The sequence below is a fragment of the Sinohyriopsis cumingii genome, chromosome 6 (assembly GCF_028554795.1).
Source record: "Sinohyriopsis cumingii isolate HCF-2022 chromosome 6, ASM2855479v2, whole genome shotgun sequence".
NCBI lineage: Eukaryota > Metazoa > Mollusca > Bivalvia > Unionida > Unionidae > Sinohyriopsis > Sinohyriopsis cumingii.
In genome coordinates, this window is record NC_142966.1 from 146540555 (window position 1) to 146560067 (window position 19513).

The following is a 19513-nucleotide window of genomic DNA, read 5'->3' on the forward strand; positions in this document are numbered from 1 at the left end:
ATTAATGTTTGAACAAATAGTTGTCATATTTGCAAATTTTGTTGACTTGAGTCCCTACAGTATGACACAAAGAGTGGCATAATGTCATAATGGTGACGTGTCGAACAGTTTGCAATGGATTTTACTTATGCAGATTTTGATATCAGACCAATCAAATCATTTTGTTGCAAGTTTGTTTGACTCTAGGCTCAACCATCCGATTCATCTTTGTTTTTTGGGGGGTCATTTTGGTTGGATGATTTCTATCAGTTCATCCCTTTCATCTGTATTAGTTCTGTATATTATTCCATGGAAAATGATGAACTTGTCATGTATTAATTTTGTCAGGAGGAAAAGAAGAAGCAGAAGGTTAAACCTGCAAAAGAGGGGAAAGAAAAGGAGGAGAATGAGAAGCCAGAGGAGGCCCCTGCCCCATCAGCTACTGCCACTGAAGAAACCAATGGTACGGGGAACATAGATAAGATGGTTAAGCTTGGATTTGATTTGATAGGGATAATGCAGATCTGCCCAGCCTTATGATTTTACCATAAGGCTTACTGAAACTACCTTTCAGCAAAGGAATTACAGAACAGGAGCAAAAACTATACAAATAATTACTGTTACTGTCAAATCCTGCTGCTGGCTTGTCTGGTTATGTTCTGGATTTGGATTTTCATATACAACTCTGGAGTTGGTCAGAGAACCAGGCTAACTCTACTGGGTGTACCTTAGATACTTTAATTGACCCTGGATGTTCATGCAAAATGCACACATGATCAAGCATCTAGTTTGTTTGGAAATGCCATCCATAAATGAAAACATAGCAGGTGAATGTAACAATCTGCTTCTTAAGAAATCCAAACAAATGGCACAGAAGAATGAAAATGAAAATTCAGATACTTGGATGCACTTATAACAAAAGCGTTAATGATGAAAATTACATTTTGTAGTGTCTGTTTCAATATTACCCAAGGCAGGAGATACAGTTGCCACCACCACAAGAATAAATACTAAAAAACGTAAAGATTATTTCAAGTTGAAATGGCTAGCATGAAGTTATTGACCGCCATGGAGTTTTTAATTGCAGTTTCTGAAACTGAATTGGATGTCATTATGGAGGAAGTATACTTACTTAAACTGTTGAGTAATATCTTCAGTTTTTGAATATTTCTTATGCACATTATTAAATTTCTCTTTCTTCTAAAACATATCAGATATTAACTTAGTCTCAATGATTACAATACACACATTTTTATTTGTTTGTAATTCAAAATAAATGTTTGTGAAGTCTTTTGTCCATGGTCTCAATTGATCCATATTTAGGTATACATTGTATATTCAAGTACTTGTATATTCAAGTACTTGTTTGATCAAGATCTATTGTGGTCTTTGCAAGCACAAGCACATTTATGATCAAGATCTATTGTGGTCTTTGCAAGCACAAGTAATTGTATGTTCAAGATCTATTGTAGTCTTTGCAGGCACAAGTACTTGTATGATTAAGATCTATTGTAGTCTTTGCAAGCACAAGTACTTGTATGATCAAGATCTATTGTGGTCTATGCAAACACAAGCACTTTTATGATCAAGATCTATTGTGGTCTTTGCAAACACAAGCACTTTAATGATCAAGATCTGTTGTGTTCTATGTTGTTTACAGTTGGACTCAACTTTTGTGCAACTTGTACAGTTTTGTAATTAACGGCTTTTTGTTAAACTGAAAATTTAAAGTGAAATCCCCCCCCCAACTCATGAATTTGAAAAAAAAGGAGGGAAATTTTGTAAATAAAGGAAAGATTTAAGAAGCTAAAAAATGCTTTCAGAATGATAATATTTTTAAGTATTCTGTTGTTTTTGCTACTGTTTTTAATTTTTTGGTGAATTTGTCAATTGCACAACCTAGAATAGACTCTGGCAATAATATGTATGCAAAACATTGTTAATTACACCAGATACCTGACAATGATATGTATGTAACACAATTATATCAGATGTCTGGTAAAGATATGTATGCAATACATTGTAATTACACCAGCTGTCTGGTAATGATATGTATGCAATACAGTGTTAATTACACCAGGTGCCTGGCAGTGATATGGCCTAAATGGTTAGAGCATCCACCGCAGATGCAGGAGGTTACGGGTTCGAACCCTGGCTGAGTCATACCAAAGACTTACAGAAATGGTACTAGCAGCTGCCTCGCTTGGCACTCATCATTAAGAGGTTAGTGCTAGGACTAGTCAGCCTGGTGTCAGGATAATGTGACTGGGTGTGATAAGATGCTACATGTCTGCAACTTGATGCCCCAGTGCTAGACATCACTTTAAACTGCCACACTGCAGACATTGTGGCAGTATGAATGGAAAATTGTTAAAGCTACATTAAAACTCCAAATCACACACACACCCTGGCAATTATATTTATACAATACAATGTTAATTACACCAGATGTCTATGATATGGATGCAATACAATGTTAATTACACCAGATATCTATCAATGCTATGTATGCAATGCAATATTAATTACACCAGATATCTGTCAATGATATGTATGCAATACATTGTTAATTACACCAGATATCTGTCAGTGCTATGTATGCAGTACAATGTTAATTACACCAGATGTCTGTCAGTGCTATGTATGCAGTACAATGTTAATTACACCGGATATCTGGAAATGCTATGTATGCAATGGAGTGTTAATTACCCCAGATATCTGGCAATGCTTTTTATACAGTAGTGTTAATTACACCAGATGTCTGGTAATGTTATGTATGTAATACAATGTTAATTACACCAGCTGTCAAATATTTGCAGAGGAAAAAGCATCTGGAGATGAAGAGGAGAAGGATGATGGAAAGAAAAAGAAGAAAAAGAAAGGAGAAAAAGAGGAGAAGAAGAAGAAGTCAAAAGCACCAGTTTGTATCAATTAAAGTTTGTTTATAACTAATTTTGGAAAAGTACACCATAGCTGACTGGAAAAATATTGCAAAATTGGTTTTCAAGTAAAATGTGTTTTCTTTCTTGAATCTCAAGAATTGTTTTGGTCAGTTTGAGTTTCCTGGATAAACTGTCATCAGTGCCTGACTTTGCAAAGCTTTGAGGTTTTTGGTTAACTAGGACCTTAATATGAAAATAATAAAACTTTGAGAAACAAGAGTTAAGTGGAGCCTTGTCTAAAGGGGAATAGTATATTACTATTTAAAAATTATCTTGGAAAAAGGGTTAGCTTGTTGTTTTGAAACTTATTCGCATGGAAAGTAATATATGTCAGTAAGTAAGGGGATGGGGTCTCATGATGGTGTGGTCAAAGTTAATTGCCTTTCTAGATCACTCACAACTCACCTCTCTGTCCACATGGGTTCAGGTATTGGCTCAGCCTTTATGGGTATGTGAGAAAACACGCAAGTGGCTGGTATGGGTCAGTGGTTCCTAGGTCTTCACAAGTTCTTCCTTCACCAAATAGTAGTAGCTGAAAAATGAAGTTAAGTCCCACAAAAAACATACAGAAAAACATGGTAAGCTTATATATTTGTGTATGATGTAGAGAGATAGCTCGGGAGGATGTACTTGCAATAATACCTCAGTAAATTCCGTATTTAACTCTATTCAAATTGGACATAGTATTTACACACTTTTTGATAGCTATTGGTATATATTTCAGAGATTTGTAGCTCACCTGGTTATAAGACCATCATACATCCTTTGTTTGTCAACAATTGGTACTTCTTCAGATATGCTGCCCTATCAGAATCCTCAGGAGTATATCCAGTCATGTCAAATCCCTCCTTCCCAGGCTTGCATTAGTATCCAAAGTGTGAAAATGTTCTTTGCTTCCAGAGGTGGAAGTTAAACAAGAGTCATCTCCCCTTTGAGAGGCATTGGCAGCAAAGATCCTTTCCATTCATCAGTTACTACTTCCTTTCATGCTAGGAAGCATTCTCATTTTCACCTTGCAAAACTGATATCCACTTGTGCCTTCTAACCATTGGAGTGATTCTGAAAGATTATGGTGTTAAATATGTTTATTCAGTGATGCTTAACTGATCATAATTTGATCACACACTCCAAAGCCCTTCATGGGGGCCCAGAGTGGCCGAGTGGTCTAAAGCGCTCACCCTTCCTGATCATTGCCATCTTACCTCTGTCTGCGTGGGCTCGAGTCCAAGGATCGGCTAGCATGGGTACATGGGAAAGCCTGTCAGTAACTTCTCGTGGGTCAGTGGTTCTTCCCTGGGTTTTCCAGGGTTCTTCCTCCACCAGTTATATTGGCCGCCATGTATAGCCTATCTTGTGTTGAAAAATGGCATTAAACCCTAGAAAACAACCACAACAACCAAAGCCCTTCATGCACAGCAGCTTCAGTAGTAACTGACCATTGAACAGGATTTGATCCTGGAGCATCCATTTACTTATAACTTCCACCTTTGGAAGCAGATGACATTTTGGCACTTTTATTGGGAGAGCAGGAGTTGTGTGGTAGTGAATTTACTCCTGTGGTATTATAATAGGGTAAGTATTTTTGAAGAAACATATTTTACTCCAGAAATTGGATTTCACAAAAATTATTGAACCAGTTTCAACCAAACTTTGGAGAACATCCTGGCCTTTCATAATTTAATAGCTATAAGTTGTGACTACAGTTGCTGAAAATATCTTCACATAACTTTACAAAAAACTGTTAAAAGCATTTGAATGAATTTGACAAAAAAGCATTTTGGCATGAAGGTCTTTAAAGTTTTGTTAATGATGCTGAACTTCCATCTGCATGAAGGCTTTTAAAGTGTCTACAAATGATGCTTATTCACAACCAAATATGGCTACAATCACCAAAACTATAAAACCTTTGGATGACTTCTCAAAAAACACTGAACAGAACTTACAAAATATGACGGCATCCTAGCAGAAAGGCATTTTAAAGTTTGTATTATGACATTATTGTAGGAAAAAGAAGAACTTTTAAATGACATCTCAAGAGATGCTGAAATAACTTGGCCAAATTGGACATATGATGGTGTCAAGTCCTTTCACAATTGTATAAAGGTTAATGATGTACCACTGAATATGGCTGCCTTTACTAAAAGTAGAATGTAAACTTCAACAATGTCTTCTTAAAATCAAACAAAATTGGACTGAATTTAACTGACAACAACCTGACTTGAAACACTTTAAAATTTATAAACATGGCTACAGTTTCTAAAAATGGAGAAACTTTATTTCTTTAAAACCACAAAGTGGAATTTGACCAAATTTGACAGAAAGCGTCATGGCGTAAAGGTCCTGTAAATTTATATACAAACGGTATCAAATCATTATCAGATATGGTGTCTGTTAAAAAAATAGAAAACCTTTAATTGTCCAGTCTTCAGCCAGGATGCACCATTGCAGGATTGACACAAAATAGACACAATGTGAGACACAAAAGCAAGATTTAATGCACCAAAAGTGGTGTAAAAAGAACAAACAAGATGCATTCCTTTACATTCAATGTGATACAGATGTGCCAGCCAATTATTAAATATCCAAATTGCTGACTGATGAAAACAGTCCTTCAACCAATCTTTTTTATTTGCACTCATTGCTATACCACCCATTCTAATTTTATATTTATGTCAAAGCCTTGGATCATTCAGAAATAATTCTACACTCAGTATATATCTTATAATACTTGTTTGAGAGGTTAAGAATAAGTCAAACATGTGACCAAATTGTAATAGTCTTCATGAAAAATATGAAACAAATTAGTAACATACTGGGGTAACTTCCATTCCTGTTTTATTAACATTGTTAACTTTGTTTTAAAAATGTCTCTGCAATTCTGGCAGGTTTGTGCTTCCAGTCACATGATGTGACCTTAATATTATGGCATTTATCATTTCTAAAGGCAGCAAAGTTTTATTGAATGGTAGACATGGAAATTAAGAAATAGGATTTATTTACCCCATTATGCTCAAATCAAAAAAAGTGATAAAAAAGACCACAGATATGAAGATCCTGTTCAACAGGCTGGTAAACCTCCACCCAAAAACAAGATGACAGTCAAACAGAAAGTGATCCTTCTGATGAAAATTGGATTCCACAGTTGTGAAACAAAAGAAAAGGAAAATATTATCACACCCCTAAAAAGTGTCTTGAAAGGTGAATCACAAAGGCTGATGACTGTCATGTTGAGAGGCATACAGTTGTTGTCTTTGACTTCATCCATGCTGTTAGCAATGGTCGTAGGGATCAAAGAGCAGAATCCTAAAAGAAAGGTCGTGATCTGTTTAGTTCTATATGGAGTGGCATGTAAAATAGACTATGTATAAGTAAACAGTATCATTTAATTATGATGTTGGTTTGTTAAGATCACACCATTTGCCCATTTTTATTTTTAAAAAATGATCAGACTTTGCTGAAACACTGAATGTCAGTAAGTCTAGTGCAATATTTACTCAGATTTCTAGGCGAACTTCCCTTGCCACTTTTTATGTAGGTGTCAATCAGGTGAGCAATCTTGGGCCCACTTGGGCCACTTGTTTTGATATGACTAGCATGATCGTTGTGTCTTTCAGCTGGCAGCTATTAAGGAACATCTAAAAAAGATTCAGGAAGAGGAGGAGAGACTGAGGAAGGAGGAGGAGGAGAGGATACAGAGGGAAGAAGAGGAGTTAAAGAAGTTTGAAGAAAAGGTAAGTTAATATTTCATTTGTGGTAACTGAGGGTATATGAGGTCATTTACATAACACTGTACCAGATCCGGTGCTTTTAATTCAGAGGTGTGTAGGCGTTTAGAGCATTTGGAAGAGTGTGACTTGTTTTTGCATAGATTTTAAGGCTGGTCTCCAGGTTGGGAAGAGTGCTGTGGTGTCAACAGTATATGAGGCCACTCAGTAACCAGTTTAGCTGATCTGCACCTCTCTGTCTGAAGAAATGTATGGCTCACTTGGGTATGCAGTGCCCATTGTTTGTGTCAGATTATGCTTATTGTTTCCTGTTGCAAAGACTCGTATAGATTTGACATCAAGGACATTGTAATTTATCTTGAAATTAATTTATCTTGAAATAAATTTGGGGAATCTAGATTACCTGGCTGTTACTGTCTAGTCAAAGATTACATTACTGTCAGAAAATCATAATACACAATGAAACTTGTTTGTAAGGACACTTATGAAACCATCAGAGTTTGCGTAGCTGAAATATATTATAAACTTTAGGGGTTCTTGAACATTGGTATGCATAAACAGGTGTTCTTTATACAGTGCTAAGACATATTTAACTGAAACATGTGTTTATGTTACAATTTTTTTTACATGGCTACTAAAAATATGCATAATATTTAAAATTTAGTGTATTTTAAACACTTTTTTAACATTAAATAATCCACTATGTATATTGAGTTGCATCAAGCAATCAGCAAAACGAATTTCTGCATGACCTTTAACCTTTCTGGTTTGCTGAACAAGACAGTTGTTAGAGCATGGTGTTTTGTTTCTGATTTGTCTATTGTAAATTCAGTCCAATTAACCAATATGCATAGAACATTTTATTAGTTTAATAATATTAAAACAGTTCTGTTGTTGGTGGCTTTTTCAAGAGCTAAATTGGTACACTTCTTTGCATTAAGCACATAATGAGAACTTTATTGAGACTTAACTAATATAAGTATGTACCTAGGTATGTCAAGAGTGATCTCAGAGCTGTTCTCTGCAAAAATTTCATCAAAGATGGTCTCTTCACTTCTATCACTGATCTGCTTGATTTTACCATAATTTGGTCAATTCAAACATCTTTGTGATTATAAATGAACCACATGTCAAACAGGTGATGATTTGTTTACATAGAAAAAAAGTGATGAGTTCTATGGTCATTCTGGTTAACAAATGTGATGGTCTTTAAAGGAAACAGATGCAGTGGTCTTTAAGGAAACGTGATTGTCTTTAAAGAAGCAAAAGTGATGGTATTTAAAGGAAACATGTTAAGGTCTTTAAAGGAAACAGATGTAACGGTCTTTAATGGAAACAAATACGATGGTCTTTAAAGGAAACAGATGTGATGGTCTTTAAGGAAACATGTGATGGTCTTTAAAAGAGGCAATTGTGATTGTCTTTAAAGGAAACAGATGAGATAGTCTTTAAGGAAATAAATGTTAATCATCTTTGAGGAAACTTGTGATGGACTTTAAGGAAACATATTTGATGGTCTTTAAGGAAACAGATGTCTTTAAAGGAAACAAATGTGATGGTCCTTAAGGAAACATGTTAAGGTCTTTAAAGGAAACAGTTGTCATGATCTTTACAAAAACATGATAATCTTTAAGGAAACACATGTGACGGTCTTTAAGGAAACACATGACTTTAAAGGAAATGTGATGATATCTAAGGAAACATGTGATTGTCTTTAAAAGAAACAAATGTGATGGTCTTTAAAGAAAACATGTTACAGTCTTTAAGGAAACAGATGTGATCTTTAATGGAACAGATGTGATGGTCTTTAAGAATACATGTGATAGTCTTTAAGGAAACTGATATGGTCTTTAAAGGAAACAAATGTGATGGTCCTTAAGGACTTTAAAGGGAACAGATGTTATGGAATTTTAATGAAACAGATGTTATGGTCTTTAAAGAAAGTGAAGATAGATGTGACGAATCATGATCTTGCATCAGCCATTTCATGTCAGCTGTGATCAGTGTAGAGTTTAGTGGTTGATTGCTAAACTGAAAAGAGATGAATGATTGTAAAAATAGCTAGATTTATTCTTTGGCAGGTACTAGCAACTGTTGGTAATAGACCAGCTATGAGTGTTAGATGAGAAACTAAATGATTCAGATTATGGACAGGAATTTGGTAGACTGCTGATAAATACATGTATCTGTACCAGCCTGTTTAATCAGATCTGGTCTCACTTACATAAGCTGGATATGGGAAACACTTCATTATTATTTGTGGTCATCTTTCTGATAGCATACCTTGTGACTGATACAAAAAACAATCTTTCCAAGTTTGATCAGTCGTTGTGTTTAGGCATAAATTTGTAATGGCTATTTCATGCAATGATAAATGTTAAAATTTGTCTTACTGAGCTTAAACTTTTTATTCTAATCTCCACACTTTCAGTCTAAAAATATATTTTTGGGGTTAGATGAAAAAGGTGAAATTTTCCTAATTCTAATTTATAGAGGAAACTTGAGGAGGAGAGAAAACAGAAGAAGAAGGAGAAGGAGAAGCTGAGAAAGGAAAGATTACGTCAGGAAGGAAAACTACTTACAGATAAACAGAAACAAGACAGAAGAAGAGCTCTGCAGTTGTTGGAAACCATGAAGCAGCAAGGTTATAAAAATTGGTCAGATAGTTGGTTCCCTAATATATCACAGGGACAGCTATCATAAATACTTAGGCACAGCAGTTAAAGTTTCTTATTTTTAGCAAGCTTTTATTCATAAACATTGAAGCAACAGTGACTGAACAAGAACATAAAATCTGATCCTGTTTAAAACTAAATTCAGTTACAACTAACATGTTTCAATAGTCCCTTTGGATTCTGGCCTGGTTTCCCCAGTAGAACTTAAATGTGTATTCGGGTCTAAATTCCAGTGATCTGACTGGCAGAAATTTAAACCTGATTTAAAATGGACCAATCAGATGCTTAGACATAACAGATCAGAATCTAATCCACTGAGTGTAAAATTAGTGGTTACCTATCTTGATTTAGTTTGACAGCATCTACATGCATGTAGTAAAATATTTGACGATTAAGAATTATTTGAGTAGGAGATGCATATCAAAGGGGATTGTTACAATAATTTGCTAAAAATATCGTCAGAATGTTTTTGGGATAATAAACACAACATACCTGAATGACATCAGCTGTAGAGTATATTTGCAGATCAAATGTAAATACTAGACTGGATAAGACAAGAAATTCTTGGTCTCATCTCTTACAGAACTGGCCACCATATTTTGGTTCCAGAATCGATGGAAAATGGTTGTTCATCATAGTCGTTATGCAGCTTGTACTTGTTCTACAAGAATTATGGTTTTTGATAACAGTAGAAAAAAAATGTGGTATTAGCTCATCTTGTGCATAATGTAGCCAAGCCATTTGTATTCTCAGTACTTTGATCTAAGAGCTAAAATCTCGTATGAGTTCAACTTTTTGGGCTCTATCTTTCAGAAGTAACAACAAGGTGATTAAGTAATATTAATGACAATTAATGGCTTTTGTAGTTTATTTGTTTGCTAAACTAATCCAAAAAGAATAGGAAACCTAAAGCTTGATCTTGCAATCCAGCACCTTCTTTTGTGTGCAGGCAAATACTTCCTGAACCTTGTATTATTCCTTACTGTACTTTAGTTTTTAATCCTTTTTCACTGGCTCATGCGCACATATCATGATTATGTTCTTGGTGTATTTTATCTCAACAGACAGTGAGTGAGATTTACAATGGCTTAAAAATGGGATGTGATTATTGAATAGCACCCAATTCACATGAAGGAGAGTTTGGTTTGGCAACCCTTATGGTTTATATTTAGTAGCAGTGTTGTTGAGAGTACTCAAGACAAGTGCGGTTTCCCCACTGCATGTACAGCATGTGTGCATTTCAAATTCTGCATACTCCTGGCATTTTGTTTCAATTAGCAACCTGTACAGCATAAAATGGCCACCGGTTTCCCTTATCAGCCTGTATACAAAAATGTGCTGAGAAGATCATGAAGCCATCTGAACTACATGTGAAGGTCTGTTATTTTATAAATTTTCGTTTGCGTCTTGCAATCTGTTTCCAACTCATAATCATAAAAAGTATAATGTTGAGTTTTCTTTACCTGCTTTGAAGTTACTGTTATTCACGGGGGGGGGCCTGGGATTATGTGGTTAAAGAACCAATGAACTCTTTCCCCTGCTGTGAAATTCTTCACTGAGAAAATAAATCGCAATAATTAATAATTTCACACCCACAGTATCGTGAGTTTTGTGAAATCACATGATAATGGAATGAAACATACTTTTATGGTCTGTACAATCAGCAATATTATTGACAAGCCTTATCCTCTCTTAATAAATGGGATTTGGTTCATTCCCATAAAAACAGGCAATAGTGAAATATATTTGTATCAGTTCATTTACACTTTTAAAAGTAGGGGTGATGCGAATTGAAATCAGTTCAAATACTAAGCAGTGCAAAACATCTGTTTTTTTATATATCAATTAACAAAGACATCTCTATTACCACTTGATTGAAATAATGGCATGTGTATTCTGTGATATTGAAAGCACTTGTCTTTGAGTTCCCATGAAAAGTCTAGGCCCAGTTTCCTGAAAATTCTCAGAATTCTTACCTGAACTTGATCATAATACCTCAGAAAAGGTCTCTATTATTGTCAAAGGTAGAGCTTATAAAATTTAACACCTTTTTTTCCTGAGGAATTTCTCAGATTTGATAAGGCAGAACCCCTTTGAGAAAAATTCAGGATTTTATTAATGTATTTTAGTCTCCAGTACCTGCTGAGTATTCTGCAAAAGAATCATTGTCACCAGCCAATCAGTTAGAAAGATATTCAGAAATCTCAACTGAGAAAGAAATTTTTAGATGTTTAGTGAACTGGGACCTTGTGACTAACATCTAATAAATCAATTTGAATCATTGTTTGTGAAGCATTGCTGATTGATGATACTCTCAAAACATGCAATCAGCTGCATGGGAAGAAATGATTTCCTTGGCAATTGCTCTTGCAATTGGCTATTTTGGGGCAGATGTCAAACAGGCGAGTGATATCAGGCCACTTGGGCCTCTTTTTAAATTTTTATTATGAACTGTACTTATGAAACATTCAGTACTGGATACATGTCTAATAACTGCTGAAACAAAAACATATCAGCTTGTCTGAAATAAAACTACAACAAACACAAATTGGCTTGTCTAAAGTAGATTTCCAACAAACACAGTTTGGCTTGTTTTAATTAAATCCACCACAGAGGGTTAATACATTCTTATTGACCTAACTGTGACACTGCCTAATGCCATATGTGAAGCTAGAACCGTTGTGGTCAAAGCATTCTTTTCTCATTAAATATAATCAAAAATGGTTTAGGTGGCATGCACCTCAAAACAGCGTTATCTTTATAAATTATGGTATGTTTAGATCAAAGACTAAACCAAAATTGGGTCCAAACAAGGCCGTTAAAAAATAAAATTAAAACAGCAAGTCCAATTTGTTTGTAGGAGTAGAAGTACCTTCCAAAGATGAAACAGATGCAAGAAAGGATGATGTGGAAGTGAAGAAGAAAAGACCAATATATGTTGACAAGAAAAAGAAGAAACATCAGCTGCAGCAGCAACAACAACAACAAGCAGGTACAAATTGAAAAGCAAAGCCAGTTTGAAAGAGAAAACAAAACAAACTCATATTTTCCACTTGAATATTTGACTTCTTTGACTCTCTTTTACCACTAACTATACATCTAACTATACATAATAACAAATTTGTAGTATTAGATTTTAGGCAAGACTGGCATGTCCTTTTTCTCTCTTTGACGTTAAACGTGTTACATGGCATTATTGTTTACTTAAATTTAACCTTGGTTACCGAATTCCAGAACTGTCTCATGACAGTCAGTTGTACCTGTTTTCAAGATTTATATAGTAACGAACAATGCTGTCTGACCGACCTGTTGTCAGAATTTATATATAGTGGTCTCCCTCTTGTACAGCCCTCCTGACAAGCAGCCACCCACTTTTTTTGGCCAGAATCTCCTGGCATCTACAAGTTTGTGTTCAAAATTACCCCTCAAGGATGGCCACCCCTCTAACATGACCAGTGATCAGAATATTAGTGCAAAAGCGGTCATATTTACTCCTTGCAAGTAGTTATGTTATGGTTGTTTGCAGAAAGAAATCTCACTAATAATTTTTTTTATTTCTCAACTTGACACATTGATATTTGTTCCAATTTGCTAATAAAGTAACTTTTATCCATTTAAAGAGGTTCTTATCTGATAATCCTTACTGCTTGCTGTGTGTTCCTCAGATGTTAGGTTTTGTCACTATTATTACTGCCAATAAATATCAAGATGACAAAAGCCAGTTGCTGAGAACCATAGTATTATTCATCTCAAGTCTGCATGTCATCCAGTTGCCACATAGTAAAATTCTGTGTTAGCTTCTTGATCATATGTATCTAATTTTTTATTGGGTTTTTAAATTATGGTTCAGGGCAACAATAAAGTCTGCACAAAAATGTGTACCCCATGATAATTAGTTTTACTACACTGAGTTGCTTCCATATGTTTAGAGGATTTTATATTTGTTACTTTTGCCTTTTATACTTTTTACAGAATTTTAACAGTATCTACAATGAACAGACATGATTTTTCTCCGTTTTAAAGCAGAATTCTGCTTTTCTCCTGACTTAAATCATATTTTTCTTGATAAAGTCCGTTTTTTATATTCTCTCCAATCCGGTTTTTAAAAAATGGTCTTTCCAGTCCCATTCTGCAATGACCCTTGTAAATTATTTGTTCCATATATTAGTTAGCACACGACTCTTGTAAAGAGTATTCTGATTGGTTAAAGGTTTAAATTCATCCAATGAATCTTCATGTAATGGAAACTGATGGCAGTGGAAAGAAGAAGCATGCTTGCAAAACATGGCGTCTCGAGTTTTTGAGAGAGACCATGACATGAAAAGTTCAGATAAAGGTTTAAAAAATGTATGGAAATGTGATTGGCTGGAGCGAAAAGTTGACAGAAATTTAGTCGGTCACAGTTTATAAGAAAACTGAACGCTAGAGGACTGGCATTTTGTGACCTCTGCAAGAAAATATGAATTACAGTAATCACGGTTGAAGAGTTTGGAACAGCACCTACAAAAGAAGCTGCATACTGAAAAATTGAAGCTCAGAAGGCATCTGGAAAAAGTGCATTTAATTACTATAAGAAGAAAGATTTCTTGCATGAGAGAACAGATGTAGCCCTCTGTCAGAATTTGTACACTGCTTGTCGCCAATACATGCACCAGTTTGAAAGGAAAAAAGGCTCTCACTGAGAAGGAAAAGAAATGGTTGCACATTGAGCCAAGCAAGTCAGTGGTTCCAAAAAGAAAGGCTAAAGAAATCTTTGCCAAAGCTGCAAAAAGAGTTTGACTGGCATATCAACAGGTTGTGCCCATTGGAGAAAAAGACAAGTGAATGTATAGGATTATTTGTATATAGTTGTTGTACTTGGGTGTTGAATTTTACAGATTTGCTATGAAAAGAGAAATGTAATACATATTTGCTGCAAAAATTTAGAAATTATTGCGACTTAATTATGATGTGAACACTGACATACTCATGAAATAACTTCAGCATCAATAGTATTGGAGAACAAATTCATATGACTAAATATTGTAAAATTATTGAAGTCAAGTTGAACATTTTTGGTACGCTTATTAGATTTTCTTATGATTATTTCGGTTTATTTTATGATCATAAGTTGCACCAGGAGCAGTTTTTGGCCCCCCTGGATTAGGGGTGCTGCCCGTCGATCTTCCTGTTTGGGGAGGACCCCCAAACCAAACCCCTATAACATTTTTTCAGTTTTTTGTATGGAAGACCAAAATCATTTCTGAATGAATATTTTCCAGTCACATTAAGCTAGAATATGAGACTCACAAAAATTGTCTTGTCCTGTCAGTTTCCAAAAAAGGGCAATAACTCTTGCCCATTACCTCCCCCTTGGCACTGCCGGGTGTCAATAATTATTAGTTTATCTACTGGACCCAGAACACAATTGTACTATATATTTGCTACATTTATTTCTCAGTACTGATTTTTCCACTGTGACAGTCAGTACAAATCATATGTAAATCTAAAATGCCTTCAAAGATAACTTCACAGTGAAGTTCTTGTCATAGGTTCACTGGCATTTTTTTGAGAGGCTGGATGGCAAACAAACCAGCATGCAATGGAACACAGATTTTACTTCCAGATCATCACCAAGACCTTATTACTCACTGTACACTGTCACCGAAACATACACAGACAACCACACCATAAGCTCATATTCTAAAGAATAGCCAATTGCCTTTAAATCCATACCAAGAATGCCTAAAGCTAACTCTTGTATCACCAGCAAAGGAGACAGGAATAAATTATGCTCTAAAAATAGACCGGAACTATTATTTGTGATCTGTTTCCTGCTGTACTGTTCACATCATATAGTTTATCCTCTGATAATCCAAGCCATTTTTGTGTTCTCATTTTCTCATCCAATTTTCTTTTGGATCTATTGTGTGAATTAATCCTTCTGCTGGAAGTTGTATCCTTTCTTTTTTCAATTTCTGTTAAATTTGAGTAATTTTTTCACCTTTAGGGACTGTGTCCTTTTAAGACCACATCACACCACACTATTATTGACCTCTGCAGGGTCTTTACGAGTTAGTGCAACTTTTACTTTTTTGCTTGCTCTAATTGTAATGGAGTTGCTTATAGCCATTTTTTTATTATATGCAGCATTGCTAATTTTTGCTTTGTTTTTGCCTTCTTGTGTAGTTTCAGTAGAACGGTCAACTAAATACTTGAATACATTAGTTCATAGCATAGTCTATAGGTTTCAAATGTGACACTTCAATTTCATCATTAGTAACGGGGAATATATTTATATTGACAAGATAGTAACTTGATGAATTATTAATTTTGCTTTGCTTTCTCTTGTGGGTTTTCAGCAGAATTTAATTTAAATGCTATATATGCAACTTCAAGGCGTGGAAGTCTTCCATGGCTCTTGTTTTGTTTATACTACGTATACACCGTCTGTGATATGCAGTGTCTAATATATGGTCATAGGAAATCTGGGCTACCATATTAACTAATTAGCCACAATCTGATTTGCTAATCTATGCTTTTAGCCAGTTAATCAAATTCTGGTTTGCTAGTTTATGCTTTCTCTCATCTTGATTTTTCTCAGGAGAAATGTTTACTAAATGTTTGAAATGCACATTCATAGCAATAGTCCCTTCAGCATTGAAGGGAATGAAAGACAGAATAAGTCAAGAAAGACAATCAACAGTTCATTGTTAGCAATACTGACTCACTGGGGAGTATTCCCCAATTTTAGGCAGCCTAGTGGGCATAAGTTTCCCTGCATATCCAAGCATGACCTTTGGGCCTGTAAGTCAGGGTGCATGGGGTTTGTATCAGATCAATTGGATCCACCTCCTTATACCACTGTACAATTACTGGCTATCACTGACCATCCAGCACAGGAGACCTTTGAGAAGACAGCTCAGCTAGCTTGTGCTTGCATTTCCGACTCATTTGGGGGGATGTTTCCCAGTTTTATGCAGCCCAGTGGTGTAATTCCTCTTGCATGTTTGAGCTTGGTCACCCGTCCTATAAGTCAAGACACTTCGGGTTTGTGCCAGATCCATTGGATCCAATGCATAATAAAACTACCGTCATTGGCCATCCAGCCATCGCTGGCCCTACAGCTGTTCCAACATGGTGACCTTTTCGTTGAATTGGTCCAGCATATTATGATTTACAAGGATCTTATTGCCAGATCCATCCATCTAACAAAACTGTCTTCGACATGCCAGTGCTATAAAGATTTCAGTGAGAAATCTATCAGACCAGCCAGGCCCTTTTAATGGCCGGTACCAGTGACAGCCAGACTGTCTTCTATAACACCAGCTTCCAGGCTGACCATTCACTGGGCAAACCATCCAGTAGTGCTGGACTTCCATAGGTTAACTGCTTGTCCACAAGGGAGAGATAGTGACTTTTTCATAGGATTGGAATTGAGTCTTCATACCACTTGGTATGTCTTTGCTAGAACTACAAGTAGACGCAGATTGGGCCTCGATGCACAGTGCAATGGAATCCTGTCAAATCCACCATCCTTCACACCATACTTAGATCCAACCACAGAACGGACTAAAGTTTAGTTTTCTTTATTGGGTGTTGGCTACTTCAGAATGCCCCTCGATCCAACAGTCATGATCACGCCTGAAATTTGATCATTACTGCATCAGTGGTGCAACCACGGTCATGGGTTTTCCTTCTTTGTCCGGACCGTGTTCTCCTACATGTTCAATTCATATCAGGACATCCTTGCAAGTCAAACAATTCAAACCTTAAGTTGTGGAGAGGATCTTAAGAGAAAGAAGGCCCTCCACTCTGAAAATTTACAAGGAAAAGTGGTGTGCTTTTAAGGGCAGGTGCCATACTAACAACATTGTCACTCTGTGTGTCTCAATTCCTCAGCTGGCTAATTTTTTCCTCTGGCTTTTTGAGGAGAAACAGTTGGCCCCAATCTCTATCCAAGGCAATCAACCCATGATATTGGACACACTCCAGCATCATGGCATACATGATTTTGGGCATGGTATAGACCTGTCGGATCTCTTAGACCAAAATCTCTCACTCTGTTTCCAAATGGAACCAATCCCGGGTTTTAACATGGCTCATTTAGCTACCATTTGAACCTCTAGCCCACACTTTGCTCAAGAAACTATCATACAAGTCATGATTTCTAATAGCTTTAACTTCCACATGCCAGGTAAGCAAGCTGCCTGCCCGTCATGTTGATCCAAATTCTCTTCAGTTCAGTTCAGAGGTTTCATTTATTCTCTTCACACAACCAGACTTTGTAGCCCAAAGTAGGTTACTGTCTGTTAGTAACTAGAGCCCTCGCTCACTTTCTTCTCTTCCATAGACATGTTGAGAATGGCAGCCATGCATGATCCTGTTCGCACTCTCAAGCACAACTTGAAACACGCTAAGAGCCTGAACACAGGATATCACCCCTCAAGCCCTTGCTTCATGGCTGAAGTGTAGTTTGATGTCTCACCAGATCAGAGTAGCCTCACTAAGAATACTGCTCAGAAGCTTGAAGCCATCTCTGCGAGCCTCACATCTGAATGCAAAGGTTTGATCCGAGATATAATAGAAGCTGTTGGTTGACATGCAGAGTCAACATTCTCAAGCCTACATCTCAGAGATTTAGTGTCACAGAGGCAAACATTGATTCTGGTAGGTCTTGTGGCTGCAGCAGAGATGGCCTCAAGAGCCATCTAATTCTATGAACACAGCCTATTAGCTTTACTGGATTTGCCAGTGAAATTTTGTAGATAAAATTTCAGTCTTCATCTTCTTAAATGTAGATAAGAGTTATAGTTCAAATGACCCCAGACTGTGATGCTTATTTAATTAGGAGAACAGGTTATCATTCACATGTGAAATCCATATGGAATCCAGCTATTCTTCCCTAGAAGGATACCTGAGGTAGATAGGATGCTCAGCATCCCCTCCTCCTATTACTTAATAATCGAGCTTAACATGATTGGGTACATATTTGAAGGAGAAAGCAAATTTTTAAGTAAACTGTTTCTCTGAGAATACTTACCCAATCACATTACTAAAAAACCCTCTCAACCACCCTGCCATGCTAGCATCCTCATTAGTATCTCGCTCAGCTGAGAAAAAGCAACACCTCATGGTGCAAAGGGAGGTAATGTGCAAGAGTTATTGCCCATTGCCTATTAGAAATAGACAGGAAAAGACAATTTTCGTCATTTAGTAAGGCTGGATTTGCGAGGTAGCAGGCTAATATTCCTAATGTAATGTGATTGGGTAAGTATTCTTGGAGAAACATAATTTACTTTTAAAAAATTGTTTTTAATTTATATCTTGTACCTCTTTATACTTCATGTTTATGCTTATTTGAAACAGTTCAAGTTTTTGTTCAGTTCTTTATTTTTACATGTTTCAAACTTTACCTTTTGTTAGTACCATATAGTCCCTATTATGACAGGTGCCATGAAATACTACATACATGTGTGTATGTGTATGTATATATATATATATATATATATATATATATATATATATATATATATATCTTTTAAGAGATGATTAGTATCTGTGTACCTACCTGAGTTAAATCCTTTAAAGGAATTCAGCAGCAGCAGCAACATTTTAAATGTTATTCTTAATTATGTAGATGGTGAAGAGGGCAAAGAGGTGGAGAGAACTCCATCACCAATGGAGGAAGTGTCTAAAGAGGAGGTACTAGCAGAGACAGTGATTGAGGAAGTTAAGGTGGAACCTGAGGCAGAGAAACAAGAGGAGGAAAGTGAGGAATTTGAGGAACTTAAAGATGCCTGGGATATAAGTAGTGAGGAGGAGGAGGAGGAGGAAGAAGAAAAGGTGGACCCAAGTATGTGACAAAGCTGTATTTCACTGACTGTAGAATATACATTTACAATCTGGTTATCATTTTTATATCATTTTAATACAAGACATATATGTCACTTTGTTAGCATTGTCTATTTTTTTTTGACATGTTGACATTTAAGTTTTGCATGCAACTCTGTTTTGTGTCTTTATACAGTTGCAGGGGAATAAAGACAAAGCATGCTGTGGATTTCTTACATTGTGCTGTTGATTTATTGCTGCATACTTCAACTCAGAAAACTTTAGTGGACCAATTTAGCTCAACATCTCTGATCTTCTTTAAGTGTTTAATGGCACATACTAGTGTCCTACCAGTCCTCATCGCCACCATTTCTTGTCC

General features: G+C 36.0%; 1 protein-coding gene across 1 annotated transcript in view; it reads left to right on the forward strand.

The window, feature by feature from the left end:
• The window catches only part of LOC149798218 (uncharacterized), a 184393-nt gene that overhangs the window by 39811 nt on the left and 125069 nt on the right, over window positions 1-19513 (forward strand). The window contains exons 8-13 of the mRNA XM_089963322.1: window positions 328-442; window positions 2799-2899; window positions 6536-6652; window positions 9140-9290; window positions 12182-12313; window positions 18941-19156. Of these exons, the coding sequence (XP_089819448.1) occupies window positions 328-442; window positions 2799-2899; window positions 6536-6652; window positions 9140-9290; window positions 12182-12313; window positions 18941-19156 (832 nt within the window). The remainder of the gene's footprint in view (window positions 1-327; window positions 443-2798; window positions 2900-6535; window positions 6653-9139; window positions 9291-12181; window positions 12314-18940; window positions 19157-19513) is intronic.